Genomic DNA, 26,675 nt, shown 5'->3' on the forward strand with positions numbered 1-26,675 from the left:
AGGTAAGCATGCTGGTGCAGCAGGTGGTAAAGAAGGCAAATAGTATGTTGGCCTTCATAGCCAGAGGATTCGAGTACAGGAGCAGAGATGTCTTGCTGCAATTATACAGGGCCTTGGTGAGACCACACCTGGAATATTGTGTGCAGTTTTGGTCTCCTTATCTGAGGAAGGATGTTCTTGCTATAGAGGGAGTGCAGCAAAGGTTTACCAGACTGATTCCTGGGATGGCGGGACTGACATATGAGGAGATTGAGTCGGTTAGGATTATATTCGCTGGAGTTCAGAAGAATGAGGGGGGATCTCATAGAAACCTATAAAATTCTAACAGGACTAGACAGGGTACATGCAGGAAGGATGTTCCCGATCGTGGGGGAGTCCAGAACCAGGGGTCACAGTCTGAAGATACGGGGTAGACCATTTAGGACTGAGATGAGAAGAAATTTCTTCACCCAGAGAGTGGTGAGCCTGTGGAACCCACTACCACAGAAAGTAGTTGAGTAGTTAATAAATATTATATGATTTCAAGGAGTTAGATTTGGCTCTTGGGGCGAAAGGGATCAAAGGATATGGGGAGAAAGCAGGAGCAAGCTATTGAGTTGGATGATCAGCCATGATCATATTGAATGACGGAGCAGGCTCGAAGGTGCCAAATGGTCTACTCCTGCTTCTATTTTCTATGTTTCTATGATTTGGATTAGTTGGTTTCATTGATGTGGTCAGATGTAGAAGATGTTCCAATTATTACAAGATCTCAGTTCGCTGGTAGGTTTCTGATAGCTGACATCTCGAACCGGGTGATACACTTGTTCCAAATGAGAGAGAGGTAGAGAGTGCAGCTTTTCAACCTGTTTCCTCTGCTGAATGCTTACTTGACACTACCTGTGTCACTTGCGATCTCTCTGCAGTGGCTGCAGCCTGGCCTGTTATACTTCACCCATTGTGTATTTCCAATGGATTTTGAGTGGGTCAATCTGTGGCAGCCATTTTTTCAATAGCCAGCACTTTGCATTTTAATGTCTCTTCCTTAGATAGTAACACGTTTCGATGGGTCTCCAAATTGTAGGAAATGCCATCTCTTCACACTCCCCTGAGTGTATCATGTTTGTTTTCTCACCTTCACCTTGGAAGGCGGCCTTGCATTTTTAAGTAGTTTGTTCTCTCATTTTAAATTGCAAGATTTCCAATTAGTTGAAAGTTGAAAAATCATTTCTTCAAAATTGAAGGGGTGTGGCCTCATGACAGATCAAACATAGGAAGTTCAGATGCAATTTGTGCTACTTTAGTTCCTGGTCAAGCAATGCTATGAATTTAAACTCCTCATCCTTGTTTTCAGATTCCACAATGGCCTCAGCCCCTTCCTTTTTCTGTAAGAGAAAGGGCTCTGTAGAGCCTTACAATCCCCTGAGATATCTGTGCTCTTCCAGTTCTGGCCTTTTGATCACCTCCAATTTTAATTGTTCCACCATTAGTGGCTGTGCCTTCAAGTGCCTAAGCCCTAAACTCTGGAATTTGCTCCTTACACCTGTCCACCTCTCTTTTCTCCTCCGGTGAGATGCTCCTTAAAACCTCTCTTTGACCATGCTTTTGGTCATCGGCTTAGGTGTCTTGGTGTCTTATTTTGCTTAATATCATAAGAACATAAGAAATAGGAACAGGTGTTGAACATTCAGCCCCTTGAGCCTGCTCCGCCATTCAATAAAGTCATGGCTGATCTTCTTGTGTTTTTGATTTTCACATTCCCATCTAACCCCAATAACCTTTGATTCCCTTGCCTAATCTATCGACCGCCACCTTAAAAATATTCACTGACCCCGCCTCCACCGCGTTCTGAGACAGAGAATTCCAAAGTCGCACAACCCTCTGACAGAAAATATTTCTCGTCATCTCTGTCCTAAAAGGGCGACCCCTAATTTTAATTGTGGTCTCACCCACAAGGGGAAACATCCTTTCCACGTCCACCTTGTCAAGGCCGTTCAGGAGTTTGTACGCTTCAATCAAATCACCCCTCACTCTTCTGAGCTCCAGTGGGAACAAGCCCAGCCTGTCCAGCCTTTCCTCATAAGACAACCTGCTCAGTCCAGGTGTCAATCTAGTAAACCTCCTTTGAACTGCCTCCAATAGCATTTCCATCCTTCCTTAATTAAGGAGACCAAAACTGCACGCAGTATTCGAGGTGCGGTCTCACCAATGCCCTGTATAACTGAAGCAAAACATCCTTACTTTTATAAAAGCAAATATTTCTATTTTTACTTAGTTCTGTTGAAGAGTCATACGGACTCGAAACGTTAACTGTATCTCTCTCCGCAGATGCTGCCAGACCTGCTGAGTTTTTCCGGGTATTTTTATTTTTATCCTTACTTTTATGTTCAGTCCCTCTAGTAATAGAGGATAGCATTCCATAATCACTCCTGCAAAATGCCTTGTGAAGTTTTAGTTCATTGAAGGCACTATATAAAATACAGGTCGGTGTTTTGCCAGCTCTGTAAATTTGTGCTTAACTTAGCCAGCCACCATTGCCTCAGCCAGGTAGACCTAGACAATGAAGCCCACCCACACCTGCCAAGATGCACAGTCGGATATGCAGCGCATGCGCTTTCCCAGGTGTGTGTGTGTGTGTGTGTGTGTTGGTTATAGCGCATGCGCTTTTACGGATGTGTTCGGCTGCCGGTCATGGCGCATGCGCCTTGTCGGGGTGGGTTTGCGGCCCGGTCATGTGCCTTGCGGCAGCCGCCGGCCGGTTTGGAATTCTGGCGGTGACCGAATGCGGCGCGCGGGCCCTCGTCCCCCGGCGACCAACCGTCTGAGGCAGGTCTTCACAAAACAACCATATCATCACATCGGTATAGTCCCGCCTCGGCCTAGGGGAACTAGTGGAAGAAATGGCCGGGGGGTGGGGTCTCGGGGGAGGGGACAATGGTGGGGGGGCAGTGGTGGGGTCTTGGGGGCAGTGGTGGGGTCTCGGGGGAGGGGACAATGGTGGGGGGGCAGTGGTGGGGTCTTGGGGGCAGTGGTGGGGTCTCGGGGGAGGGGACAATGGTGGGGGGGCAGTGGTGGGGTCTCGGGGGAGGGGACAGTGGTTGGGGGGGCAGTGGTGGGGTCTCGGGGGAGGGGACAGTGGTTGGGGGGGCAGTGGTGGGGTCTCGGGGGAGGGGACAGTGGTTGGGGAGGCAGTGGTGGGGTCTTGGGGGAGGGGACAATGGGGGGGTACAATGGTGGGGGGGGCAATGGTGGGGTCTTGGGGGAGGGGACAATGGTGGGGGGGCAGTGGTGGGGTCTTGGGGGCAGTGGTGGGGTCTCGGGGGAGGGGACAATGGTGGGGGGGCAGTGGTGGAGTCTCGGGGGAGGGGACAGTGGTTGGGGGGGCAGTGGTGGGGTCTCGGGGGAGGGGACAGTGGTTGGGGGGGCAGTGGTGGGGTCTCGGGGGAGGGGACAGTGGTTGGGGAGGCAGTGGTGGGGTCTTGGGGGAGGGGACAATGGTGGGGGGGCAGTGGTGGGGTCTTGGGGGAGGGGACAGTGGTTGGGGGGGCAGTGGTGGGGTCTCGGGGGAGGGGACAGTGGTTGGGGGGGCAGTGGTGGGGTCTTGGGGGAGGGGACAATGGTGGGGGGGCAGTGGTGGGGTCTTGGGGAGGGGACAATGGGGGGGGCTGTGGTGGGGTCTTGGGGGAGGGGACAATGGGGGGGCTGTGGTGGGGTCTTGGGGGAGGGGACAATGGGGGGGCTGTGGTGGGGTCTTGGGGGAGGGGACAATGGGGGGGCTGTGGTGGGGTCCTGGGGGAGGGGACAATGGGGAGGAGTGGTGGGGTCTTGGGGGAGGGGACAATGGAGGGGACAATGGAGGGGAGTGGTGGGGTCTTGGGGGAGGGGTCAATGGGGGGGAGTGGTGGGGTCCTGGGGGAGGGGACAATGGGGAGGAGTGATGGGGTCTTGGGGGAGGGGGCAATGGGGGGGGAGTGGTGGGGAAGGAGGAGGAACGGCAGGGCTCGCGGGAGGGGGGGTCTCGGTAAATTATGGAAGGGGTGGGGGAGATGAATTAATAAGTTGGAAAGGATACTGAGAAGAGCATCAAGACTGATCTTCAGTATAAAGAGGATAAAATATGAAAAAAGGCACTGGTTTATGATGGCTGCATAAATCAAATTCGTTTTATTAAATGGGGTTACAGAATTTTCTGAGAATTCTTTGTACCAGTTATTGTGGGATAGCAATCTGTAATTTGATCAATTTTCAGCGAAAACAGAACTAGTCAGCTTGATTGATTGAATGTTTAGCATAACTTGCTGAGCAGGGTTAATAGAAAATTAAATAGGGATCCACGTGCAGTTGGATGATGGAACAGTAAAGATGACAGCCAGGTTACAGTGTGCTTTGATGTGGCAAATAATCTTATCTCTGAGCTTTCTTTCAAATACAATGAAACAAATCAGTAACTTGCAACTCTTGTAACAATGTTTCAAAAGTTGGCACATTTCCAATATTAGCTGTAGCAATTTGGATGATGTTGCTATTTTACAAGTGGAGTGTGTACATTACATTGCATGATATTTTCTGCCAAGGTGGAATTTGTCTCTAAGGTCAAAATGCATAGATTGGGGTGTGTTCAGTTGCTGTGTCAGGAAACTTAATTAGAGTCAAAAAAAAACAGAATTACCTGGAAAAACTCAGCAGGTCTGCCAGCATCGGCGGAGCAGAAAAGAGTTGACGTTTCGAGTCCTCATGACCCTTCAGCATAACTGAGTATAGTTAGGAGAGGGGTGAAATATAAGCTGGTTTAAGGTGGGGGGTGGGGGGAGAGAAGTTGAGGGGGGGGTGGTTGTAGGGACAAGCAAGCAGTGATAGGAGCAGATAATCAAAAGATGTCACAGACAAAAGGAACAAAGAGGTGTTGAAGGTGGTGATATTATCTAAGAAAATGTGCTAATTAAGAATGGATGGCAGGACACTCAAGGTACAGCTCTAGTGGGGGTGGGGTGGAAAGACTGACAAGGTATTACAGTTGTAGATTTAAAAATAATGGAAATAGGTGGGAAAAGCAAAATCTATATAAATTATTGAAAAAAACAAACAAAAGGGAGGGGGAAGAAACGGGGTGGGGATGGGGGGAGGGAGTTTAAGATCTAAAGTTGTTGAATTCAATATTCAGCCCGGAAGGCTGTAAAGTGCCTAGTCGGAAGATGAGGTGCTGTTCCTCCAGTTTGCGTTGGGCTTCACTGGAACAATGCAGCAGGCCAAGGACGGACATGTGGGCAAGAGAGCAGGGTTTTAACTTAATTAGAGTTGCTGGTTGCAGTTGAGAAACACCCAACTTTGTGGATTGATTTGCCAATGGAGTGTCTTTGCATTAAAAAGACTAATACATTCACAATGTAGATTATTTAATTATATTTGTCTGTATTTTTCTACACAGCTTGTAAAAGTTGTTTTGGATGTACTCGGCCACCCCACTACACTCTCTTCTGAGGTTAACACTGATGCAGCTTAATATTGGTGTAATTCTTAGCGGAACTGGCTTAAAGTAGCTATTTTCAGCAGTACCGTTCTGGCTCCCACTGAGAGGCATTAGGAAAGTGCAACCCAGTTATTACTTTAAAATGTAGCTTGATTGATCAAGAATTGGCATAAGAGAAAAGGCCTGACTAACACGGTGAATATTTGAAAGTACATGCAGCAACAAGAAAACATGTTCTTTTTAATGGTGCATTATATTTAGATTGCTAAGTTACACATACACAAATACTGCATTTGTTATATTTCACTTTGATTTTTAGAAATGTCAACACTGTTTTTATTCAATTTTTGTATAAATGCTTCTTGTCTGTTGGGAAATGTAATTTTAATGTTTTTTCATCTGCAGTTTTCATGCTGGATGTGCTTTTATGTTCCATTTACTAAATAAATGAAGGCATGCATTTGGCATGGAAGCTGACCTAGTATGAATGGTTGTCAATCTTAAGCACATGCTACAGTGTTGGAGGTGCTTCATTATGTTGTAACTCTGTAGACTATTTTAAGGGTATATTAGAGCTTTTGTGTTCTTTTATCTCTACAGTGATCTGCCCTTGCTGTAAATGAGTTTGTGACCCTGGTTGCATGTGTGCACCAGAAGTATGTCAGGTTGGCCATGGTCCTCAATTCATTGCTGAAGTTGGTTCAGAGGCAAACCTACACCTGTCTGTCTCATCAATATGGCCTTTACCTCTGCTTTGGAGGATTAGTGCTCATGATTGTGTCTGCCTTTCAGTTTGGAGAGGTAAGTAACTTGTGAAATAATATATACCTACAAACCTAATTTACTGTGTACAGATTTGGCTGAATATCCCACCCAAGTATAACTGCAGAATTATTCTAAAGGTGCTATGTACAGAATTGGTTATGAAAGACTCAACTAGTTTAGACCTGGAACAAGACCTGGACAATGTCCAGGCTTGGGCTGACAAGTGGCAAGTAACATTCGTGTCACAAGTGCCAGGCAACCACCATTTCCAACAACAGAGAATCTAAACATCAGCCCTTGACGGTCAATGGCATTACCATCGCTGAATCCCCTGCTTTCAATGTTCTGGAGGTTATCATTGACCAGAAATTGAACTGGACTAGCCATATAAATACTGTGACTACAAGAGCGGGTCAGAGGCTAGGAACCTTGCAGCGAGTGTCTGATGAAGATACGAAATAGGAGCATAAGTAGGCCATTCGGCCCCTCAAGCCTGCTCCGCCATTCAATTAGATCATGGCTGATCTGTTTGTATTTTTAATTCCACACTCCTATCTCCCCCCAATAACCTTTGATCCCCTTGTCTAACAAGAATCTATCTACCTCTGTCTTAAAACATTTAATGACCTGCCTTCTGAGGAAGACCGTTTCGAAGGGCCCACAATCCCCTGAAAGAAAAAAAATTCTCCTCATCTCCGTACCTAAAGGTCAACCCCTAATTTTAAAACAGTGCACCCTAGCTCTGGGCTCGCCCACAAGAGGAATCATAATTTTCACGTCCACCTTGTCAAGACTGTTCAGGATCTTATATACATTAATCAAGTCACCCCTCACTCTTCTAAACTTGAGTTTAGCCCAGTCTGTCCAACTTTTCCTCTTAAGACAACCCGCTCATTCCAGGTATCAATCTAGTAAACCTCCTCTAACACATTTACATCCTCCTTTAAATAAGGAGACCAAAACTGCACACAGCATTTGAGATGTGGTCTCACCAATGCCCTGTATAACTGAAGCATAACATCCTTACTTTTATGTTCAATCCCTCGTAATAAAGGATAGCATTCCATTAGCCTTCTTAATTACTTGCTGTACCTGTATACTAGCTTTTTGTCACTTGTGCACTGGAACTAGATCCTTCTGCACCTCGGAATCTGCAGTCATTTTCCATTTAAGTAATACTCTGCTTTTTTTTTATTCTCCCTGCCAAAATGAACAACTTCACATTTTCCCATGTTATACTCCATCTGACATATTTTTGTCCACTCACTCAATCTATCTATATGTCCTCTTCACGACATATTTTCTGATCTATCTTTATGGCATCTGCAAATTTAGCTACTATGCTTTCACTGCCCTCATCTAAGTCATTGATATAAATTGTAAAAAGTTGAGGCCCCTGAACTGACCCCTGCGGGCTCCATTCATTACATCCTGCCAATCGGACAAAGACCCATTTATGTATACTCTTTGGCTGTCAGAAAACAATATTCTATCCATGCTAATATGTTACCCCCTACAGCATGACCTTTTTTTTTGCAATAACCTTTGATATGGCACCTTATCAAATGCCTTCTGGAAATCCAAGTACAGTATGTCTGCAGGCCCCCCTTTATCCACGGCACAAGCTACTCCTTCAAAAACCTCCAATAAATTGGTTAAACTTTCACAAAACAATGTGCTGACTCTTACCAATTACCTTGAGTTTTTTAAGTGCCCAGCTACAACCTCTTTAACGATTGATTCTAGCATCTTCCACGTGACGGACATCAGGCTCACTGGCCTATAGTTTCCTGTTTTCTGCCTCCCTCCCTACTTGAATAGTGGGTTTTATTTGTTACTTCCCAGTCTGGTGGAACCTTTCCAGAATCTAGCGAATTTTGGAAAATTAATATCAATGCAGCTACTACCTCATTAGCCACCTCTTTTAAGATCCAAGGATGAAGTCCATCAGGACCTGGAGACTTGTCAGCCCGCAGCTCCAACAGTTTGCTCAGTAAGGCTTCCCTGGTGAATGTAATTTCACAAAGTTCCCCTCTCCCTTCCTCCTCTTGATTTACAGCTATTACTGGAATGTTTTTTGTAATCTCTGTAGTAAAGGCAGAAACAAAATATTTGCTCATTTAATCCACCATTTCCTTATTATCTGCTATTAACCTGCCATTCTCACTCTGTAGAGGACCAACACTCACTTTACTTCTTTTCCTTTTTAACTACCTGAAGAAGCTCTTGCTATCCGTCTTTACATTTCTAGCTAGCTTCCTCTCATAGTCGCATTTCCTTCTCCTGGTTAACCTTTTATTCATTCTTTGACATTATTTACATTCTGACTAACCATCTGACCTGCCACTCATCTTTCCACAGCGATCTGCTTTTCCTTAAGTTTGATGTTTTCCTTAAATTCTTTAATTAACCAAGGATGGTGGGTCCTCCCCTTTATCGTTGGAATATATTTACTCTGAATATTCTGAAATACCCCCTTAAATGTCTCCCATGGCTTCTCTATTGATCTATCCTCTAGCCTAATATCCCAGTTTACTTCAGCCAGCACAGCTCTTGTGCCCACATAGTTGCCCTTTTATTTAAGTTTAAAATACAAGTCTTAGACCCACTCTTGTCTCTCTCAAATTGGATGTAAAATTCAGTTGTATTGTGATCGCTGCTGCTTAGGGTTGCCTTTACATTGAGGTCATTAATTAACCTGACATATTACACAATACCAAGTCTAATATAACCTGTTCTCTGAACCTACTGCTCTAAGAAATTATCTGAAAACATTCTATGAACTCCTTATCCAGGATACTACAGCCAATCTGAATTTTTTCCAGTTTATATGTAGATTAAAAACACCCATGATTATTGCTGCCAATTTATCACAAACGCCCAATATTTTTTCTTGTATACTTTGTCCTACATTGTGGTTACTGTTAGGGGGCCTGTAGACACTCCCACTAGTGACTTCTTTCCCTTATTATTCCTCATCTCCACCCAAACCGATTCTACATCCTGATCTCCTGAACCAAGGTTGCCTCTAGGTATTACACCCATGCCATCTTTGATTAACAGTGCTACCCCGCCACCTTTACCTAGCTTCTTATTCTTCTTGAATGTCATATACCCCTCAATATTCAGGACCCAATCCTTGTCATCCTGCAACCACGACTCTCTAATGGCAATCAGATTATATTTATTTACTTCAATGCGCATTATCAATTCATTTACTTTGTTATGAATGCTACATGCATTCAGATACGGAACCTTTAGTTTTGCCTCTTTGTTATCTTTGTAATATCTAGTCTTGACTGTTGGTGCATTCTTAGGTTTTTTTCTCTTTCCCTCCCTGTCGTTCTGTGACCCTCATTTTCCGTATTACTATTTTACTGTCCTGTTTTGACTCCACCCCATGATTTGCAACATCTACCCAAGCTTAAACCCTCACCCCCCCGCCCCCCAGTTTAGTTTAAAGCCCTCTCTACCTCCCTAGCTATGCGGCTCACTAGGACACTGGTCCCAGCACCGTTCAGGTGTAGACTGTCCCAGTGGTACAGCCCCCACTTTCCTCACTACTGATGCCAGTGCCCCACAAACTGGAACGCACTTCTCCAACACTAGTCTTTGAGCCATGCATTCATCTCTCATTTTATTTGCCCAATACCAATTTGCACGTGGCTCAGGTAATAATCCAGGGATTATTACCTTTGAGGTTCTGCTTTTTAGATTGGCGCCTAGCTCCTCATACTGACTATGCAGAACCTCTTTCCTAGTTCTGCCTGTGTCGTTGGTACCTACATGGACCACGACAACTGGATCATCCCCCTCTCACTCCAAGTTCCTCTCTAGTCCTGAGCAAATGTTCTGAACCCTGGCACCGGACAGGCAACACAGCCCTCTGTACTCTCGCTCTTTGTTGCAGGGAACAGTGCCAATCCCCCTCGCTATACTGTCCCTTACTCCCGCTCTATTCCTGTTTGCTCCCTGTGCTTGAGCGGCTTTCTGTGCCACATTGCCATGGCCAGTCTGCTCGTCCACCTTGAAGATCGCATCTTCGTCCACGCAAGTTTTGAGCACCTCACACCTGTTTGACAGTTGCAAAGTCTGTGGCTCCTCCACTCTGTGCTTGGTCCCTTTACCTGCCTCACTGACGGTCACATCCTCCTGTTCCTCATCGCTGTCCAAAGCATGACCCTATTCCAAGAGGCGTGACCGTCTTCTGGAACAAGGTGTCCAGGTATTTCTCCCCCTCCCTTATGTTGCGCAGTGTCTGCAGTTCGGCTTCTGGATCAATAATCCTGATCTGGAATTCCTCTAGCTGCTTACACTTTCTGCAGATGCATTTGTCATGGATCGCCTTGACGTTCAAAAGTTCCCACATTCCACAGTTGCAAAATGACACCTGACCTGCCATTGTTACATTTGTTATTTAGTTAATTTAATCACTTTCTTAATTAATTTAGAACAATTCCTATGTATACTGCAATTTAATGTGCTTACTAAGTGCTAGTACCACCCACAATGAAACTAAAGGTTCTACAGTTCTTAATTTCACTGGTATGTGTTTTAGGTATTTATTTTAATTATTTTAAGCATTTTAGTTTATTTTCGTTTTTATTTATAGATCTACCTTAACTTCTGTGTCCTACCTTGGCAATTAACACACTGTCCCTTACACCAAGCACCTACCAGCCATTCAACTTACTAGTTTCCTGTGATGTCAGTCTTTTTTTTACTCAGTTTCTTCAGCTGAGTTGGTGCTTCCGACTGCCTCTTTTCAGCTCCCAGGTAGGAAAGAATGCGCTCCGATCCCCAGGCTCTATTTATGCTGCTCCCAACTGCCTCTGTTCAGCTCCCAGGTAGGAAAGCTGGAATTCCCTCCCTAAATCACCTCCTGACTACCCCAAGCCTGTCCACCATCTACAAGGCACAAGTCAGGAGCATGATGGAATATATTGCCAGGATGAGTGCAATTCCAGAAACACTCAAGAAGCTTGACACCATCCAGGACAAAGCAGCCTGCTTGATTAGCACCCCATGCACAAACATTCACTCCCCTCAGTGCCAACACACAGCGGCAACAGTGTGTACCACCTACAAGATGCAGTGCAGGAATTTGTCAAGGCTTCTTAGACAACACCTTCCAAATTCATGACCACTACCATCCTGAAGGACAAGGACAGCAAAGACCACCACCTGGAAGTTCCCCTACAAGTCACTCGCCATCCTGACTTGGAAATATGTTGCAGTTCCTTCATTGTTGCTGGGTCAAAATCCTGGAACTCCATCCCTAACAGCACTGAGGGTGTATCTACACCACATGGACTGCATGGTTCAAGAAGGCAGCTCACCACCACCTTTTCAAGGGGAAACTAGGGATGGGCAATAAATGTTGGCCATGGACTGCAGCATTTATTTCCCATCCCTAGTTGCCCTTGAGAAGGTGGTGATGAGCTTCTGCCTTGAAGTGCTCAAGTTCATGTGATATAGGACATCACAGTGCTATAAGGGAGGGAGCTCCAGGATTTTGACCCAGCGGCAGTGAAGTAACAGCGATATACTTCCAACTCGGTACTGCATGGCTTGGAGGGGAATTTGAAGGTGGTGGCGTTCCCATGCATTTGCTGCCCTTGCCCTTCTAGGTGGTAGAGGTCACAGATTTGGAAAGTGCTGTCAAAGGAACCTTGATAAGTTGCTGTAATGCATCTTGTTGATGCTACACGTTGCTGCCACTACGTGTCGGTGGCGGAATGAAAGTTGAAGGTGGTGGATGGGGTGCCAATCAAGTGAGGTGCTTTGTCATGGATGGTGTTGAGCTTCTTGTGTTGCTGGAGCTGCATTCATCCAGGCAAGTGGAGAGTATTCCATCACACTGCTGACTTGTGTCTTGTAGATGGTGGCCAGGCTTTGGGGAGTCAGGATGTGAGTTACTCACTGCAGAATTCAGAGTCTCTGACCTGCTCTTGTAGCCACAATATTTATTTGGCTGGTCCAGTCAGTGTTTGGTCAATGGTAACCCCCGGGATGTTGATAGTGGGGATTCAGTGATGGTAATGCCATTGAATGTCAAGGGGAGATGGTTAGATTCTTTCTTGTTGAAGATGATCATTACCTGGTACTTGTGTGGTGCAAGTGTTACTTGCCACTTATCAGCTCAAGGCTGAATATTGTCCAGGTCTTGCTGCATACGAACATGGACTGGACTGCTGCTGTATCTGAGGAGTCGCGAATAGTCCTGAACATTGTGCAATCATCAATGAGCATCCCCATTTCTGACCTTATGATGGAGGGAAGCTCATTGAAACAGCTGAAGATGGTTGGGCCTAAGACACTACCTTGAGGAACTCCTGCAGTGATGCCCCGGGACTGAGATTTTTTAAATTCATTCATGGGATGTGGGCTTCGCTGGCTGGGCTAGCATTTATTGCCCATGCCTAGTTGCCCTTGAGAAGGTGGTGGTGAGCTGCCCTCTTGAACCACTGCAGTCCATGTGGTGTCAGTGTTTGTGGTTATTGACCTCCAACAACCACAACCACCTTCATTTGCATTAGATATGGCACCAACCAGTGGAGAGCTTACCCCTGGTGCCCTTTGACTCTAGTTTGCTAGGGCTTCTTAATGCCGCACTCGGTCAAATGCTGCCTTGATGTCAAGAGCAGTCACTCTCACCTCACCTGTGGAATTCAGTTCGTTTGTCCACGTTTGGATTAAGGCTGTAATGAGGTTAGGAGTTGCGTAGCCCTGGTGGAACCCAAACCAAGCGTCAGTGAGCAGGTTATTGCTGAGTAAGTGCCGCTTGATAGCACTGTCAACGACACTTTCCATCACTCTGCTGTTCTTTGTGACTTCTTGATTTGCTCTTCACATTATGTAAGAGTACTGATTTTTATCAGGTTTGATTACTTTGCAAATCTCTGTAGTTTAAATTTGAAGTTTGGCCTCTGGTACATTGGAATAATGATGTATAATTGTAATATTATTTACTAATGCTTTGGCTCCTGCTTTCATTATTGCCTTGATGTGGGAACTTTAAGGCAACAGCTTTCCATGGGCTAGTAACTTCTCAGCATGTCCAGGCTCCTTTACAATTTTGTTCCACACAGATGTTAAGTCCGGACTATAATCCTATTTTAGTGACAGCTGAAATCAATTCAGTAAATTTGAGTAACATTGGGTAATTGTTTATGCTCAGGAAATATTTAATTCATTTCTCATGCATTTAGTAAAGTTTAAAATTTGATCCATTAGGATTATTTTCTTATTAGGATGACGAACTGTACAGGAAAATGTTTTGTGTGTTAATGAACAAAGCAAAAAAATTCCAGTTATTTTTCAATTTGACTATTCTTTGTAGGTTGTCTTGGAATGGAGCCGAGACCAATATCATGTCATGTTTGATTCTTATCGTGACAACGTAGCTGGAAAATCATTCCAAAATAGGTAAAGTGCAATTAGCTTCAGGCACTACTTGATTGTTGGTTTAGAACATTGCAAATCGTAAATGAAAGGATTGAACTTGTTACAATCTGCTTGAGGGCTCACAGTTCTGTAAACCTGTTCGATCTCTTTTGTCTATTTTTAGTAATGGGTTTGTTGGGAAGCTTATTATGTGAATGGGCCATCAAGGAGACACATCAGCTTGTCCTTTAGCTACTGAAAGTAATGCAATTTCAGACATCATGCTGTCCAGGCAAAACTACAGCTGTTCATTGGGGAATGTGTGAAAGGAAGCAGTAAACATGCACTTAGTGCATAAATACTTAAATGGTTTAAATTGGAACTTTAAAAGGAAGACTTGCATTTTCATATATCAGCTTTCATGACCTCAATGTCCCATGTGCTTTATAGCCAATTAAGTACTTTTGAAGTGTAGCTATTGTTGTGATGTGGGAAATGCAGCAGCCAATTAGCACACAGCAAGCTCCCACAAGCTGCAGTGTAACACTGACCAGGTTGGTTGAGGGATACATATTGGCCAGGACACCTGGGAGAACTCCCCTGCTCTTTGAAATAATGGAGTCTTTTACTCCCACTGGGAAGGAAGACGGGGCAATAGTTTAAAGTCCCATCGGAGGACAGCATCAATGACATCACAAACTTCCTTGGTACTACATCAAAGTGTAGCCTAAAATTTGTACTTCAGTCTCTGGAGTGTGATTTGAATCCACGACCTGCTGATTCAGGCAAGATTGCTACCACTGAGCCTCAGCTGATGCCATGTACAATGCAAGGTGATTTTAGCTTTGCATCAACATGTGTACAGTATAAATTGGCAGGATTGGAGACCACATGGGTGGCGGATATAGAAAATAAAGTTTCACACTAGTGCATATAGTTTTTGAGGGTGTGGTGAAAGCATTTGGTAAGAACAGAGAACAAGGAGCTTTGTTCAGCATTTGGCAGTGCTATTCCTGATACAATAAGGATAGGTTTTTATCTCCAACTTACTACTTTGTGTTAATTGTTAAAAGAATGCTTTGAGCAAGGTATTCAGACTTATTGGAACTGAGCTAACTTAGTTTGTATGTGCATCTCCTTTACTATTGTTTTAGGGAGAGAAAAGCTTCTAGGTTGTTCTATAAGTAAACGGCATCAACTGAAATATGCTTAAAATGATTGAATGACATTGCAGCCCTTTCAGTCGCTTGAAGCAACAGAAAAACACTGAATTCTCAGTCAATTATTTAAATGCTTGACAAAGTCGATTGCATTATCTACTGTATGTGTTAATGTGTGTGAATGTACTTCACAGTAAAGTTTTGTTCTCCATCAACATGCTTATTGGATAAACGGGAGTCACAATATCTGTTCTGCAAATATATATACATGCAATTGGAATGAAATAAGAATGACTAATACTATTTTTGTATGTACCAGATTATGTCTGCCAATGCCAATTGATGTGGTCTATACATGGGTGAACGGTACAGACCCAGGTTTGCTGAAGGAACTACATGAAGTAAGGGAACAGATGAAGAAAGACCAACGTACATTAAAGTGTGTTTTTCTTTCAATCTCTTAACCTTTTTTGTTTGACACTGATTTTCAAATTTTGGGTTTCCCTCTCACTGCCTGGACTTCTGAGACATGTTAAGTTACTGGGCTAGTAATCAATGAAGCTTGAATTAATAATCCAGAGAACACTGGTTCAGATCCTAATTTTGAGATTTTCAATTCCGTTAAAAGTAAACAATTTGATAAACCATCAGTTAAAGTGACCATGAAGCCGATGGATTGTTGTGAACCAACTGGTTCACTAATGACCCTCAGAGAAGGAAGTCTGCTGTCCTCCCTGGTCTGGGACTCCACATCAACTTGGTTGACTTAGCTGACCTCTGAAGCTGCCTAGACAGTTACATGAGATGACATTTGCCAGAGGTATCCCCATCTGAGAAGTAATTAAAAAGATCAACCAGCGGCAGGTATTGTTGAAACTGAATCAGATCAAATACAATCCCTTAGGGCAAATGTGGTGCTTAGTGCCTAGTATATCTTTTCAACTGAGGCAGGTAAGTTCAAGTGACAAAGCTCAGACTTTGGATTTATGATTGTCTGAGGGAATGTTTTTCTTTAAGGATCAGCATCAATACCCATAACTAAAGAGGAGTGGAAATCTGGGGGTAGGGCTCCCATCTTATATTGAAAAAATATACGTGTCAAATTATGGTTAAATATTGTTTTTGGGAGAAAACACTTCTTTAGCTTATTATGTATAATAATTATATTATATATTATGTTGCATATTTCACAGCAGTGTTCAGCGTATTTGCACTTTAAAATACTTAGGTGTGAAATATACAGCACTGACTTGTATGTATACTGAAAGGTGAAGGTAAGGTTGATACCTTTATTTAAAATTCTAAATAGAAGCTGACATGGTCCATGATATAATTTTTTGGGAATAGTCATGGTTCTCAGAGTAATTCAATTGAAATCAAGAAAAATTATGGCTTTAGAATGGCCTGAGTGAAGATGTTAGAATACCCACCTGGTAACAAGGTTTTCACAGGATCAAATGGCGTCAGATTTGCTCTTAAGCTAGTCAGCTGCTGCTGTAAGGCTTTAGAATGTATGGTGCTACTCTCTGCTGAGGATGTCACAAAGCAACCTAGCATAGCACAAGACCATACCTCATGCCTCCTTTTAATTAAGAATTTTGGATTTCAACAAAAGATAGCATCAGATTTTGGTAGTCAGCTTCTATTTAGAATTTTGAATAAAGGTATCAACCTTACCTTCACCTTTCAGTATACATAAAAGTCACGCTGTATATTTCACACCTAAGTATTTTAAAGTGCAAATACGCTGAACACTGCTGTGAAATATGCAACATCACTTGCAGGTGTAGAAGTGAATTATGTTCCAGTAATTTTCATCAGTGTACACATTTCGTAATAATGACCATATGATTTTTAAGAATGTTTCAGATTAATTGCAGATCTAAGAGTATCATAGTTTTTCATAGCACAAATCAAGGGTACTGAGCCTTTGGCGTGTGTCTGTGTCCCCTTCTCTCTCTCTGGTCCTGATCTCAGCTACCGTAATCATTTAAACTAAACTTGTTTTTCATTTTTTTTCTATTAACAAATTAGCATTTTCTTTTTTTTTAGGGAAAGTCTTGGAAATGCTACAGAAGCTACCAAGGAAAGGTAATTAACTTGTACTTAATGCTAAACTTCAGAACACCTTTCGAAAGGTTTTCTGCGAGTTGCATTTTATTATTTTATAACTGGTTTACAATATCTTGGCATTTTTAGCACAGTGTAAGTTTAACATTGTGGATAAATATTGTGGGTAGTCAACTTGATTGAATGATGATTTCATTTTCTTGGTTTTGATGGATCCTGATCTTTGGCTCAGAGGATTAATAAGTTATTGGAGATGGCATGATAATGATTTCCATTCTGTGATACAATAGAAGACAAGAGTGTCAAACTTTTTTCCTAATAGGCTACCAGGTTACATAGTGAGGAGTTTTTTGGGCCACAAAAAATAATTAAAATACAAAACACTGAATTTTATACCTTATTACTCCTGTGAATCTTTATCTGCAGTAGTACCTACAAGAAGAGCATTTTTAAAGAATGCATTTCTTGTATTTACATAGAAGGATTTATTTTTCATTTTTAATATTTCACTTTTAAACATCAAATTATCATTTTGTGAATATTATTTAAATATACAGTTGAGCAGGCTGTCTGCAATGAAGGGCAGTTGCAGCATATTGTATCAGGAATGTGACCTATGGATTCCACCTTCTGCAGTGACAAAGATGGTTTATTTTGGAGGGGGAGGCTTTATTTCTAACTTAACTGAAAGCTAGGTGAATTTCCATTTTCTGTTTTGTGTGAAAACTATGAAAATCAAGTAAAGAATTAATTAAATTATTAACTGTTTATTCCTTTGAATGTGGGATCCAGGTATCTGCAGAGCTTTGGAGATCTTTGTATAGATCATTGAATCTGGGGTTGAGGAGGGGGACTCTCCTATTCGGGTTGTTGGATTGTTTTTTGCAGTTTAAGAAGGAGCACCTTAGCTTGGAGATTTGTGGCTTTCCGAGTCCGTTTTGGGGACAGGCAAAGTGGGATAGAGCGGTGAGCATCTCGTTCTTCCACAAGTTACGCTGGGTGTGTTCGTGCCTACAATGAGTGAAGAGGCCATGTTGAGGGACCCTTACGACAGTGTTAGTAACTGTAACGTGTTCCATGCTGGCCAAGTTGGATGTCGAGGAATATAATTTCGGGCAGCCTTGTTTGGGGGTATCCACATCCTGTTGCCTTTTGAATGGGTAGATTTACCTGGGCAGGCTATTCAGGTGCTGGCCTCTATAGATCAGGAGATTGCTCTCATCTGAGAGCTGCAGGATACTGCTGTGGAGATGAAATTATCAATGCAATAGGTTGTCTTATTGTCCTGATTGAAATAAGAATGTAAAATACTAAATCCCTTGGAGAAAGGGTTGGATGAAAGTTGCCTGCTTCAAAACTAATTTAACAGTAGATACAAATGTTTTTATTAAAACTGAAGAGACTAAAGCAGTGAGCATGGAGTAGTAAATGCTGCCTTACTGATTAAAGCTTTCTATGTTGACAGCACTATATTAATGCAGGTTTGTTGATTACAGTGAGAAGCAGCCAGAATGCTTGTTGTCACAGTGTGTGAAGGGGCCAATGATTGTTTTGGATCCGAGTTTGCCAGCAAACATTACAGTCAAGGAACTGCCTTCAATCTACCCATACTTTCAAGCTGTCAAACATGTATTGCAAATACCAAAGCTGAAAAATCCATCATCCAATATTACTGTAATTATGTTTGATAATCAAAAAGAAGGTAAGTGTAAATAGCTTTACGCTGCATATAAGACTAAATAAAGTTCTGGTCTAAATTGGTAAAAAACTGAAAAAATAGTGCCATGTTCATTTGTAAAAGCCATTAGTCAAATACATGGGGACATAGATATGAGATTAAATGGAAAAGATTTGGAACAGTGCAGGGCAAACCTTTTTACATTGGGTTTTGAAACTGTGGCATGCACTTGGTGATTCAAGCAGAGCATGTTGGTATTTAGATAAGATGTTAAACTGAGGTTACGTTTGCCTGTTATAAAAGATCCCATGGAAATATTCAAAGATAAGAGGCCGTAACTACTGAGCTCTCCAGTGTTGGATTTGTAGGGTACCCCAGGGATGCACTGGGGAATCCCCCTCAGATGTTCCTAGGTAACCGTTTGTACAGTACTTGCCCAGAAGTGCAAACTTCCTCTGAACAATTGCCCTGTGATTTAAATCGTAAACTTCGGATGATTCCGCTAGGGTTACACCAGGTCATTACCCAGAAAAAGTTAGGAGAATTAAAACCTCTTCTAACTTCTGGGTAGCCATTGTAAATACTCAGACAGACTCCCAAGGGACACCTCTGACACCCCCCCCCCCCCACCACCACCACCACCGCCACCGCCACCGCCACCGCCACCAATTACCCCCGTGGGCCTGACTTGACCTCCAACACCCTTTGACCTCCAGTCTCTCTGACACCCCGGACTTTCGACACCCCCACTATTGCCGTAAAAATGAGAGTGTGACCTCCTTGAATCCGCTGGAGCTGCACTTCGCTGGGACCTGCGAGGAGCCTTTCAGTGTAATTTTCAAGCACAGGAAAGTGGTGTTTATTTCTTCCAATTCCTGTGTGCCATCTCTTTCCGACACTAGTCGGAAGTTAAGACCCAAGGAGAGCGTTCTCCTGGAGCCTTGGCCAACATTCTTCCCTCAAGCAATAGCACAAGAAACAGATGAACAAGTCATTCATTTCATTGTTTTTGTGAGATCTTGCTTTGAACGATTGGCTACATAACAGCCAGTGACTGAATTTCAAGTGCAGTTTGAGTGAACTGTATTTAGTTTATACAGATCTGTAGTTGTTACTTTCTAAATTAATTATCTTTTGGTATGTGAAACTCCTAGGTGATGAACCACCTCATAAAATTGGAGGTGCTGCAGCCAACTCTACAATTCATTAAAATAGTTATACTGTGTATATACATAATGGAATATTTATTTTGTCCAGAAATAAAATACGAACATATGAATTAGGAGTAGGCCAGTCGGCCCACCTACCCCGATAACCTTTCACTCCCTTGTTTATCAAGAATCTATCTACCTCTGCCTTAAGAAATATTCAGACTCTGCTTCCAGTACCTTTTGAGGAAGGGAGTTCCAAAGACACTCAACCTTCAGAGTAAAAATTTCTCCTCCTCTCTGTCTTAAATCGGCGACCGCTTATTTTTAAACAGTGACCGCTAGTTCTAGATTCTCCCACAAGAGGAAACATCCTCTGCACATCCACCCTGTCAAAACCCCTTGGGATCTTAAAGGTTTCAATCAAGCATCAAATAGATAAAGGGGGTCACAGAGAAATAAAATATATAATCAGTAAATCTGTGATATAACATTCAAACATTTTCTTTTAGTGGATGACACACTTTCAGCAATACAAAAGCAAAACGATAAACGACTTGCATGGAGAGGCTATCTGGTAGGTTTTTGTATTTCATATTATGTTTATCATTGACAAACAAGCAAATATTCACATACTTAAATGCATGAAACCAGTTAATGCTGAAGTGAAATTTGGTTACTGATTGACTAAGTACCTTAGGAAGTGTTGAACTGCCTTTGATCTGTATCCCTTGTTATCCTTGTCTAAAATAAAAACCCTATCAATATCAGTCTTGAACATTGCAATTGACCCAATGTCCATAGTCTTTTGGTGGAGGAATTCCAGATTTCCACCACCCTATGCGTGAAAACTGCTTCCTGATTTCTCTCAAGTGGCCTGGATCTGATTTTAAGATTATATCTGTTTGTTCTGGATTCCTTTACCAGAGAAAATAGTGCAGGTCCTTCTATCATTTTAAATTCTAATTAGATCACCTCTCAACCTTCTAAACTCAAGGACAAATAAACCATGTTTACGCAACCTGTCCTCATAATTTAATGCTTTAAACCCAGTTATCATTCTGATGAACCTGCCCTGCACTCCTCCAGGTGCGATGTCCAGAGCTGAATGCAGTACTGCAGATGGGATCGGACCAAGGCTCTCTACAACTGAAGCATCACTTCCTCCCCTTTGTATTCCAGCCCCCTTGAGTTAAAGACCAACATTCCAGAACCTTTTGCGATTTTTTTTCACCTGTCTACTAGCTTTTAGTGATTGTGGATGTGGAGACAAATATTCCACTGTTTTTAGCCTCTTGCCATTTGGAAAGTATCCTGATTTGTCTGTCTTGAATCTCAAATTTATAGCCTCAAATTCCTCCATATTGATCTCCCATCTGCTACTAAACAGAAAATGTTGGAAAAACTCAGGTCTGGCAGCATCTGTGGAGAGAGAAACAGTTATCATTTCAAGCCCGTAGCTCTGAAGGAGAGTCATACGGACTTGAAATGTTACCACTATTTCTCTCTCCACAGATGCTGTCAGACCTGCTGAGTTTTTCCAGCATTTTCTGTTTTAATTTCAGATTTCCAGCATCTGCAATATTTTGCTTTTATCCCATTTGCCACTGTCCTGTCCACTCACTTAATCTATGTTCCGTTGTAACTTCCTATTCCCATCCACTCAATTTACTGTCGGCTCAGTAAGTGTCACCTGGATGCATAACTCTTTATTCTGCCAACCAAACTATTGAAGTACTGTGAAATCTGAATAAACTGGTGCTCCTGAGAAAACACCTGGAAAAATTGGACACTTATTGGGACACTTGTATGGCAAAATATACAGGAGGCTCACTGAATGCATACTTGTAATTTATAAATTATGCATGTCCTTCAATGCTCCAAGCCTTTTTACAGCTTGAGACACTGGATCACAGCCTGTTGAAAACTATTATTTCTGGAACACCATCACCTGGAAGTTCCCCATCAAGCCATTCACCATCCTGACTTGGAAATATATCGCCGTTCCTTCACTGTCGCTGGGTCAAAATCCTGGAACTCCCTCCCTAACAGCCCTGTGGATGTACTACACCATAGGGACTGCAGAGGTTCAAGAAGGCAGCTCACCACCACCTTCTCAAGGGCAGCTAGAGATGGGCAATAAATGCTGGCCTATCCAGCGATGCCGACATCCTGTAAATGAATTTTTAAAAAAAACTTTTATTGAGTCAGGATCACTGGCGCCTCCCCTTGCAACTTGCTTCCTCTGGTCCCCAAATTCTTATGAGGTGAATGCAAATCAGTGTGAAGTGGCAGTGGGTTTTTGTTAAAGTAATGGCACTTATGGAATAGGAAGCACTTTACTCAATGCCCATAGCAGCTGAGAAGCTACCTTGACTCTGGTTAAACGCTTGCATGGCTTTATCCCAGAGCTGTTGCTCTGCAGCTATGGATATTGGATAAACAACTCCGCATTCTACTGAAAATGTTTATAATGCATACAATAACTATTTTGAAAATAAGTACACCTGCAAAACCGGGGAGGCAGTGGCATGATGGTGATGTCACTGGACTAGTAATACAGAGGCCCAGGCTAATGCTCTGGAGACACGGGTTCAAATCCCACCACGGCAGCTGGTGAAAGTTAAGTTCAGTGACTAAATAATCTGGAATTAAAAGTTGAGCTGATGGTGACCACGAAACCACTGTTGAATGTCATAAAAACCCATCTTGTTCACTAATGTCCTTTAGGGAAGAGAATCGAACCAAAATAAAAACAAAATATCGGGGATGCTGGCAATCTGAAATAAAAACAGAAAATGTTGGAAAAACTCAGATCTTACAGCATCTATGGAGAGATAAACAGAGTTAAAGTTTCAGTCCATATGACTCTTTAGAGCTCTGAAACACGAAACGTTAACTCTGTTTCTCTCTCCACAAATGCTGCTGAGAATCTAACCATCTACCCTTGACATTCATTGGCATTACTATTACTGAATCCCCAACTATCAACATTCTGGGTGTTACAATTGACCAGAAACTGAACTGGGCCAGCCATATAAATACTGTGGCTACAGGAGCAGGTCAGAGGCTGTGAAATCTGCGGAAAGTAACACACCTCCTGACTCTGCAAAGTCTATCCACCACCTACAAGGCACAAGTCAGGAGTTTGATGGAATGCTCCAACAGCACTGAATAACCTTGACACCATCCAGGACAAAGCATCCCGCTTGATTGGCACCCCATCAACAAACATTCACTCCCTCCACCACCGACGCACAGTGGCAGCAGTGTGTACCATCTACAAGATGCACTGTAACATCTTGCCAAAGCTCCTTCAACAGCACTTCCAAACCTGCAAGCTCTGCCACCTAGGACAGGGGCAGCTGATGCATGGGAACACCGCCACATGCAAGTTCCCCTCCAAGCTACACCACCCTGTCTTGGAACTATATCACCGTTCCTTCACTGCGGAGTCAATATCCTGGAACTCCCTAACAACACTGTAGGTGTTCCTAAACCACGTGGACTGCAGCGATTCAAGAAGTCAGCACACCACCGCCACCTTGAGGGCAATTGAGAATGAGCAATAAATGCTGGCCTCGCCAGTGACACCCATGTCCATTAACAAATAAAAAGAAACTTTTCTTTTGGGCTCTTGCAGTTGATAGTATTTATTTTTTAATGTACTTAGTCGATGTTCTGACTACATTATTGAGTATGCCTTTCTCTACTTCGTAAGAATATATTGTTGTTATTCTCTGGTGTCTACAAAACATATCTGTATTTATGTAAAGAAGCTCAAAAAGCCAAAAGTGCTTCTACATCCTTCAATAAAGATCTTAATTTTATCCAACAGCATAAAGATCTTGAGAATAGTAGGAATCGTCATGATTATTGTAAGAAAGTAGACGTTACCTGATCTCTTTGCACCTAGTTGATTGAGAAGTTGGCTTCTCAGTCCCATTCGTGACAGAATTGTAAAGTATACGCCAATTTTGAAGCATAGAACTGGACTCCCTGTTGTGTGTAATGCATAAACAAAGGTGTTCAAAAGCTGAAAAAAGAGATCTGGTCATTTTATTTGACAAGTAGGATATATTCTGTTAGTTTTCACCAAGTTACTAGGGAAGGTCTTTGAAATGTGCAATTATAAATGGGGAAATGGTGGCATAGTGTATGTAGTAATGTTATTGGACTAGTAATCCAGAGGCCCAGGCTAATGCTGTGGGGACATGGGTTCAGATCCCACCATGGCAGTTGGTGGGATTTGAATTCAATTAATTAAATCTGGAATTAAAAACTAGTCTCAGTAATGGTGACCATGAAATTATTATCGATTGTTGTAAAAACCCATTTGGTTTACTAATATCCTTTAGGGAAGAAAACCTGCCATCCTTACCTGATATACCCCACACCCCTCACTGTAACACTGATACACCTGGCCCACATGTGACTCCAGACCCACAGCAATGTGGTTGACTCCTAACTGCCCTCTGAAATGGCCTAGCAAGTCATTCAGCTCAAGGGCAGTTGGCGCTGGGCAACAAATGCTGGCCTTGCCAGCGATGCCCACATCTCATGAAAAAATAAATTTTTAAAAATCTATTTAAGAAACCCTTGAATGCATTCCTGATAATGGAAGTGATTGAAAGATATAATGAAAAGGCAGGGGGTGGTGGTTGATCTCCAAATGAGGTAAGACCTGTTCTTGAATTCAGCAGTGAAGTACAGGTCAAATGTTTTTAAAATCTTAATAGCTTTTTTTTTAGATAGTCGATAGTATTTGAATAAACAGCATTTATTTGAAGCTCTGAAGAGTTATACAGACTCGATGTTAACTCTTTCTTCCTCTCCACAGATGCTGTTAGACCTGCTGAGTTTTTCCAGCATTTTCTGTTTTGGTTTCAGATTTCCAGCATCCACAGTATTTTGCTTTTATCTTAGCATTTAGTTGAGACCTTGTTATCTCTTGTTGGGTTATATCTGCACTTCTTCTTAGTTTCCATTTATTTGTAACCTTGGATAATCTCTAATAATAGTAACTCCCTTGCGTCATGGGCACCAGGACTACTTGGACCAAATAAGCTCTTGGGTTATTGAATGTGATTGTAGTGTGGGCCATTTCCACAGATTGATATTCAAACTTCATTAAAAGAATGGTTTATAATGATTACAATTAAAATACATCAATAGATTATAATTGCTTAAAGATTATTGTCTTCAAGAAAATATTTTGCAAACCTTTGAAGAAGGTTCATTTTGTCATTGTGTGCTAGTCAAATATGTCTACATCGTTGTCATGGTTGAGAAACCTTATTCTTTATATATTGCCAAAATTGTGCCCCTTTTAAATAAAAATGATTGAACAGAAGGACATTTTAGAAGCGAGATTAAAATCAGTTTTAAAAAAACTTTCTAACTTTAAATTGTGTGCGGATTGCTGTCTAAAAAAACTGGTGTTCAAAAGTTGAAGAATGTCTTGACCTTTTGCTTGACTGTAAATTTTTGAATTACCAGATCCCTCAAAAGTTAACTTTTACTTCCCAGTAACTACAAAAAATTAATAGGAAGTAACTTACTTGTCTAGACCACAGATAAAGAATCTCCTGGGTCAGTCTTAATGCCGAACCTTGCTTTTCTGAGTGGGTTTCCAGCTTCATGCAAAGAGGAGGAACAACTTCGAGCCAAACTCCCACCGGTTGTTACTGGCAAAATGAAGCAGGTAAGATCCTATTAAATTAATTGTTTTGGGACTGTGCGGAAACTGGACATTTTGAGATGTGTAAAAGGTTTCCAATGGTTGCAGTTGAAAACCAAACTGCTAATGCTATATTCTAGTTGTTTGTAATTACGAAATAGGGATACTGATATATTTTAAATTCAATTCCCTCTTAATGTGTCATATGAACATACGAATTAAGAGCAGGGCTAGGCCATTCGGCCCCTCGAGCCTGCTCCGCCATTCAATAAGATCATGGCTGATCTGATTGTAACCTCAACTCCATATTCCCGCCTACCCTCTAACATTTCACCCCCTTGCTTATCAAGAATGTATCTAGCTCTGCCTTAAAAATGTTCAAATGCTTCTACTGTCTTTTGAGGAAGAGTTCTAAAGACTCGCAACCCTCAGAGAAAAAAATTCTCCTAATCTCTGCCTTAAATGGGCCGCCTCTTATTTTTAAACAGTGACCCCTAGTTCTAGATTCTCCCACAAGAGGCAATATCCTCTCTACATCCACCTTCAGGATCTTAAAGGTTTCAATTAAGTCACAGGTCAGGATATGGGAGCAGAATTACTGAATTCATGCATCATCTCTTTTCCCACTTTGTATTTATTTAACTTCCATTCAAACACCTTGCTTCCTAAAATTTAAGAATATAGGAAATAGGAGCACGAGTAGGTCATTCGGCCCCTCGGGCTTGCTCCACCATTTAACTAGATCATGGCTGAATTTCTACCTCAACGCCATTTTCCTGCACTATCCCTATATTTCTTGATGTCTTTAATATCTAGAAATCTATCGATCTCTGTCTTCAACATACTCTGACTGAGCCTCCACAATTCTCTGGGGTAGAAAATTCCAACGGTTCACCACCCTCTAAGTGAAGAAATTCTGGCCCCGGGGGCTGGATCTGGCTCTTCGTACTTTTCCATCCGGCCTGCGGTGAGATCAAGATCTGGTCCCACCCCCCCTGCAAACTGCACTCTGGGCCAGCTGCTGCCATGTTTTGATGCCTGAGCCATAACCATAGTCACCAGAGGCCCAGGCTGTGGCGAAAGAGCAAGGCCAGAGATCTGGGAGCAGGACAGGGCAGGTTCAGTAAGCTGCCACCAATCGGGTTGTGAAGTGTGCGTTCCGGGGCGGGGGAGAAAGGGAGCAAGACACCCTGCTCCATCAGGTGGCTCAACCCAGCTCCACTGGTGCTCCAGGACAATGGCTCAGGCTCTGCACCCAGGTGCAGCATTAAACTGGGAGTTGGCCAGAGCCTTGGGTTGTTGAGTCACTGCCCTGGGCTGGTTTTGGGATGAGGCCAACAGA

At 42.7% G+C, this 26,675-nt stretch overlaps 1 protein-coding gene across 3 annotated transcripts in view; it reads left to right on the forward strand.

The window, feature by feature from the left end:
* The first annotated feature begins 6,050 nt into the window (after positions 1 to 6,050).
* Positions 6,051 to 26,675, forward strand: part of gnptab (N-acetylglucosamine-1-phosphate transferase subunits alpha and beta) — an 80,768-nt gene continuing 60,143 nt past the window's right edge. For 2 of the 3 annotated variants that reach the window (XM_078567658.1, XM_078567659.1), the window contains exons 1-7: positions 6,051 to 6,247; positions 13,554 to 13,639; positions 15,077 to 15,196; positions 16,810 to 16,848; positions 18,324 to 18,529; positions 20,166 to 20,230; positions 25,223 to 25,357. In XM_078567658.1, the coding sequence (XP_078423784.1) occupies positions 6,119 to 6,247; positions 13,554 to 13,639; positions 15,077 to 15,196; positions 16,810 to 16,848; positions 18,324 to 18,529; positions 20,166 to 20,230; positions 25,223 to 25,357 (780 nt within the window). In that variant the 5' untranslated portion in view covers positions 6,051 to 6,118. The remainder of the gene's footprint in view (positions 6,248 to 13,553; positions 13,640 to 15,076; positions 15,197 to 16,809; positions 16,849 to 18,323; positions 18,530 to 20,165; positions 20,231 to 25,222; positions 25,358 to 26,675) is intronic. The other variant, XM_078567661.1, reaches the window with a different exon arrangement.

The sequence above is a fragment of the Cetorhinus maximus genome, chromosome 22 (genome assembly GCF_964194155.1).
Source record: "Cetorhinus maximus chromosome 22, sCetMax3.hap1.1, whole genome shotgun sequence".
In the NCBI taxonomy this organism is placed as follows: Eukaryota; Metazoa; Chordata; class Chondrichthyes; order Lamniformes; family Cetorhinidae; genus Cetorhinus; species Cetorhinus maximus.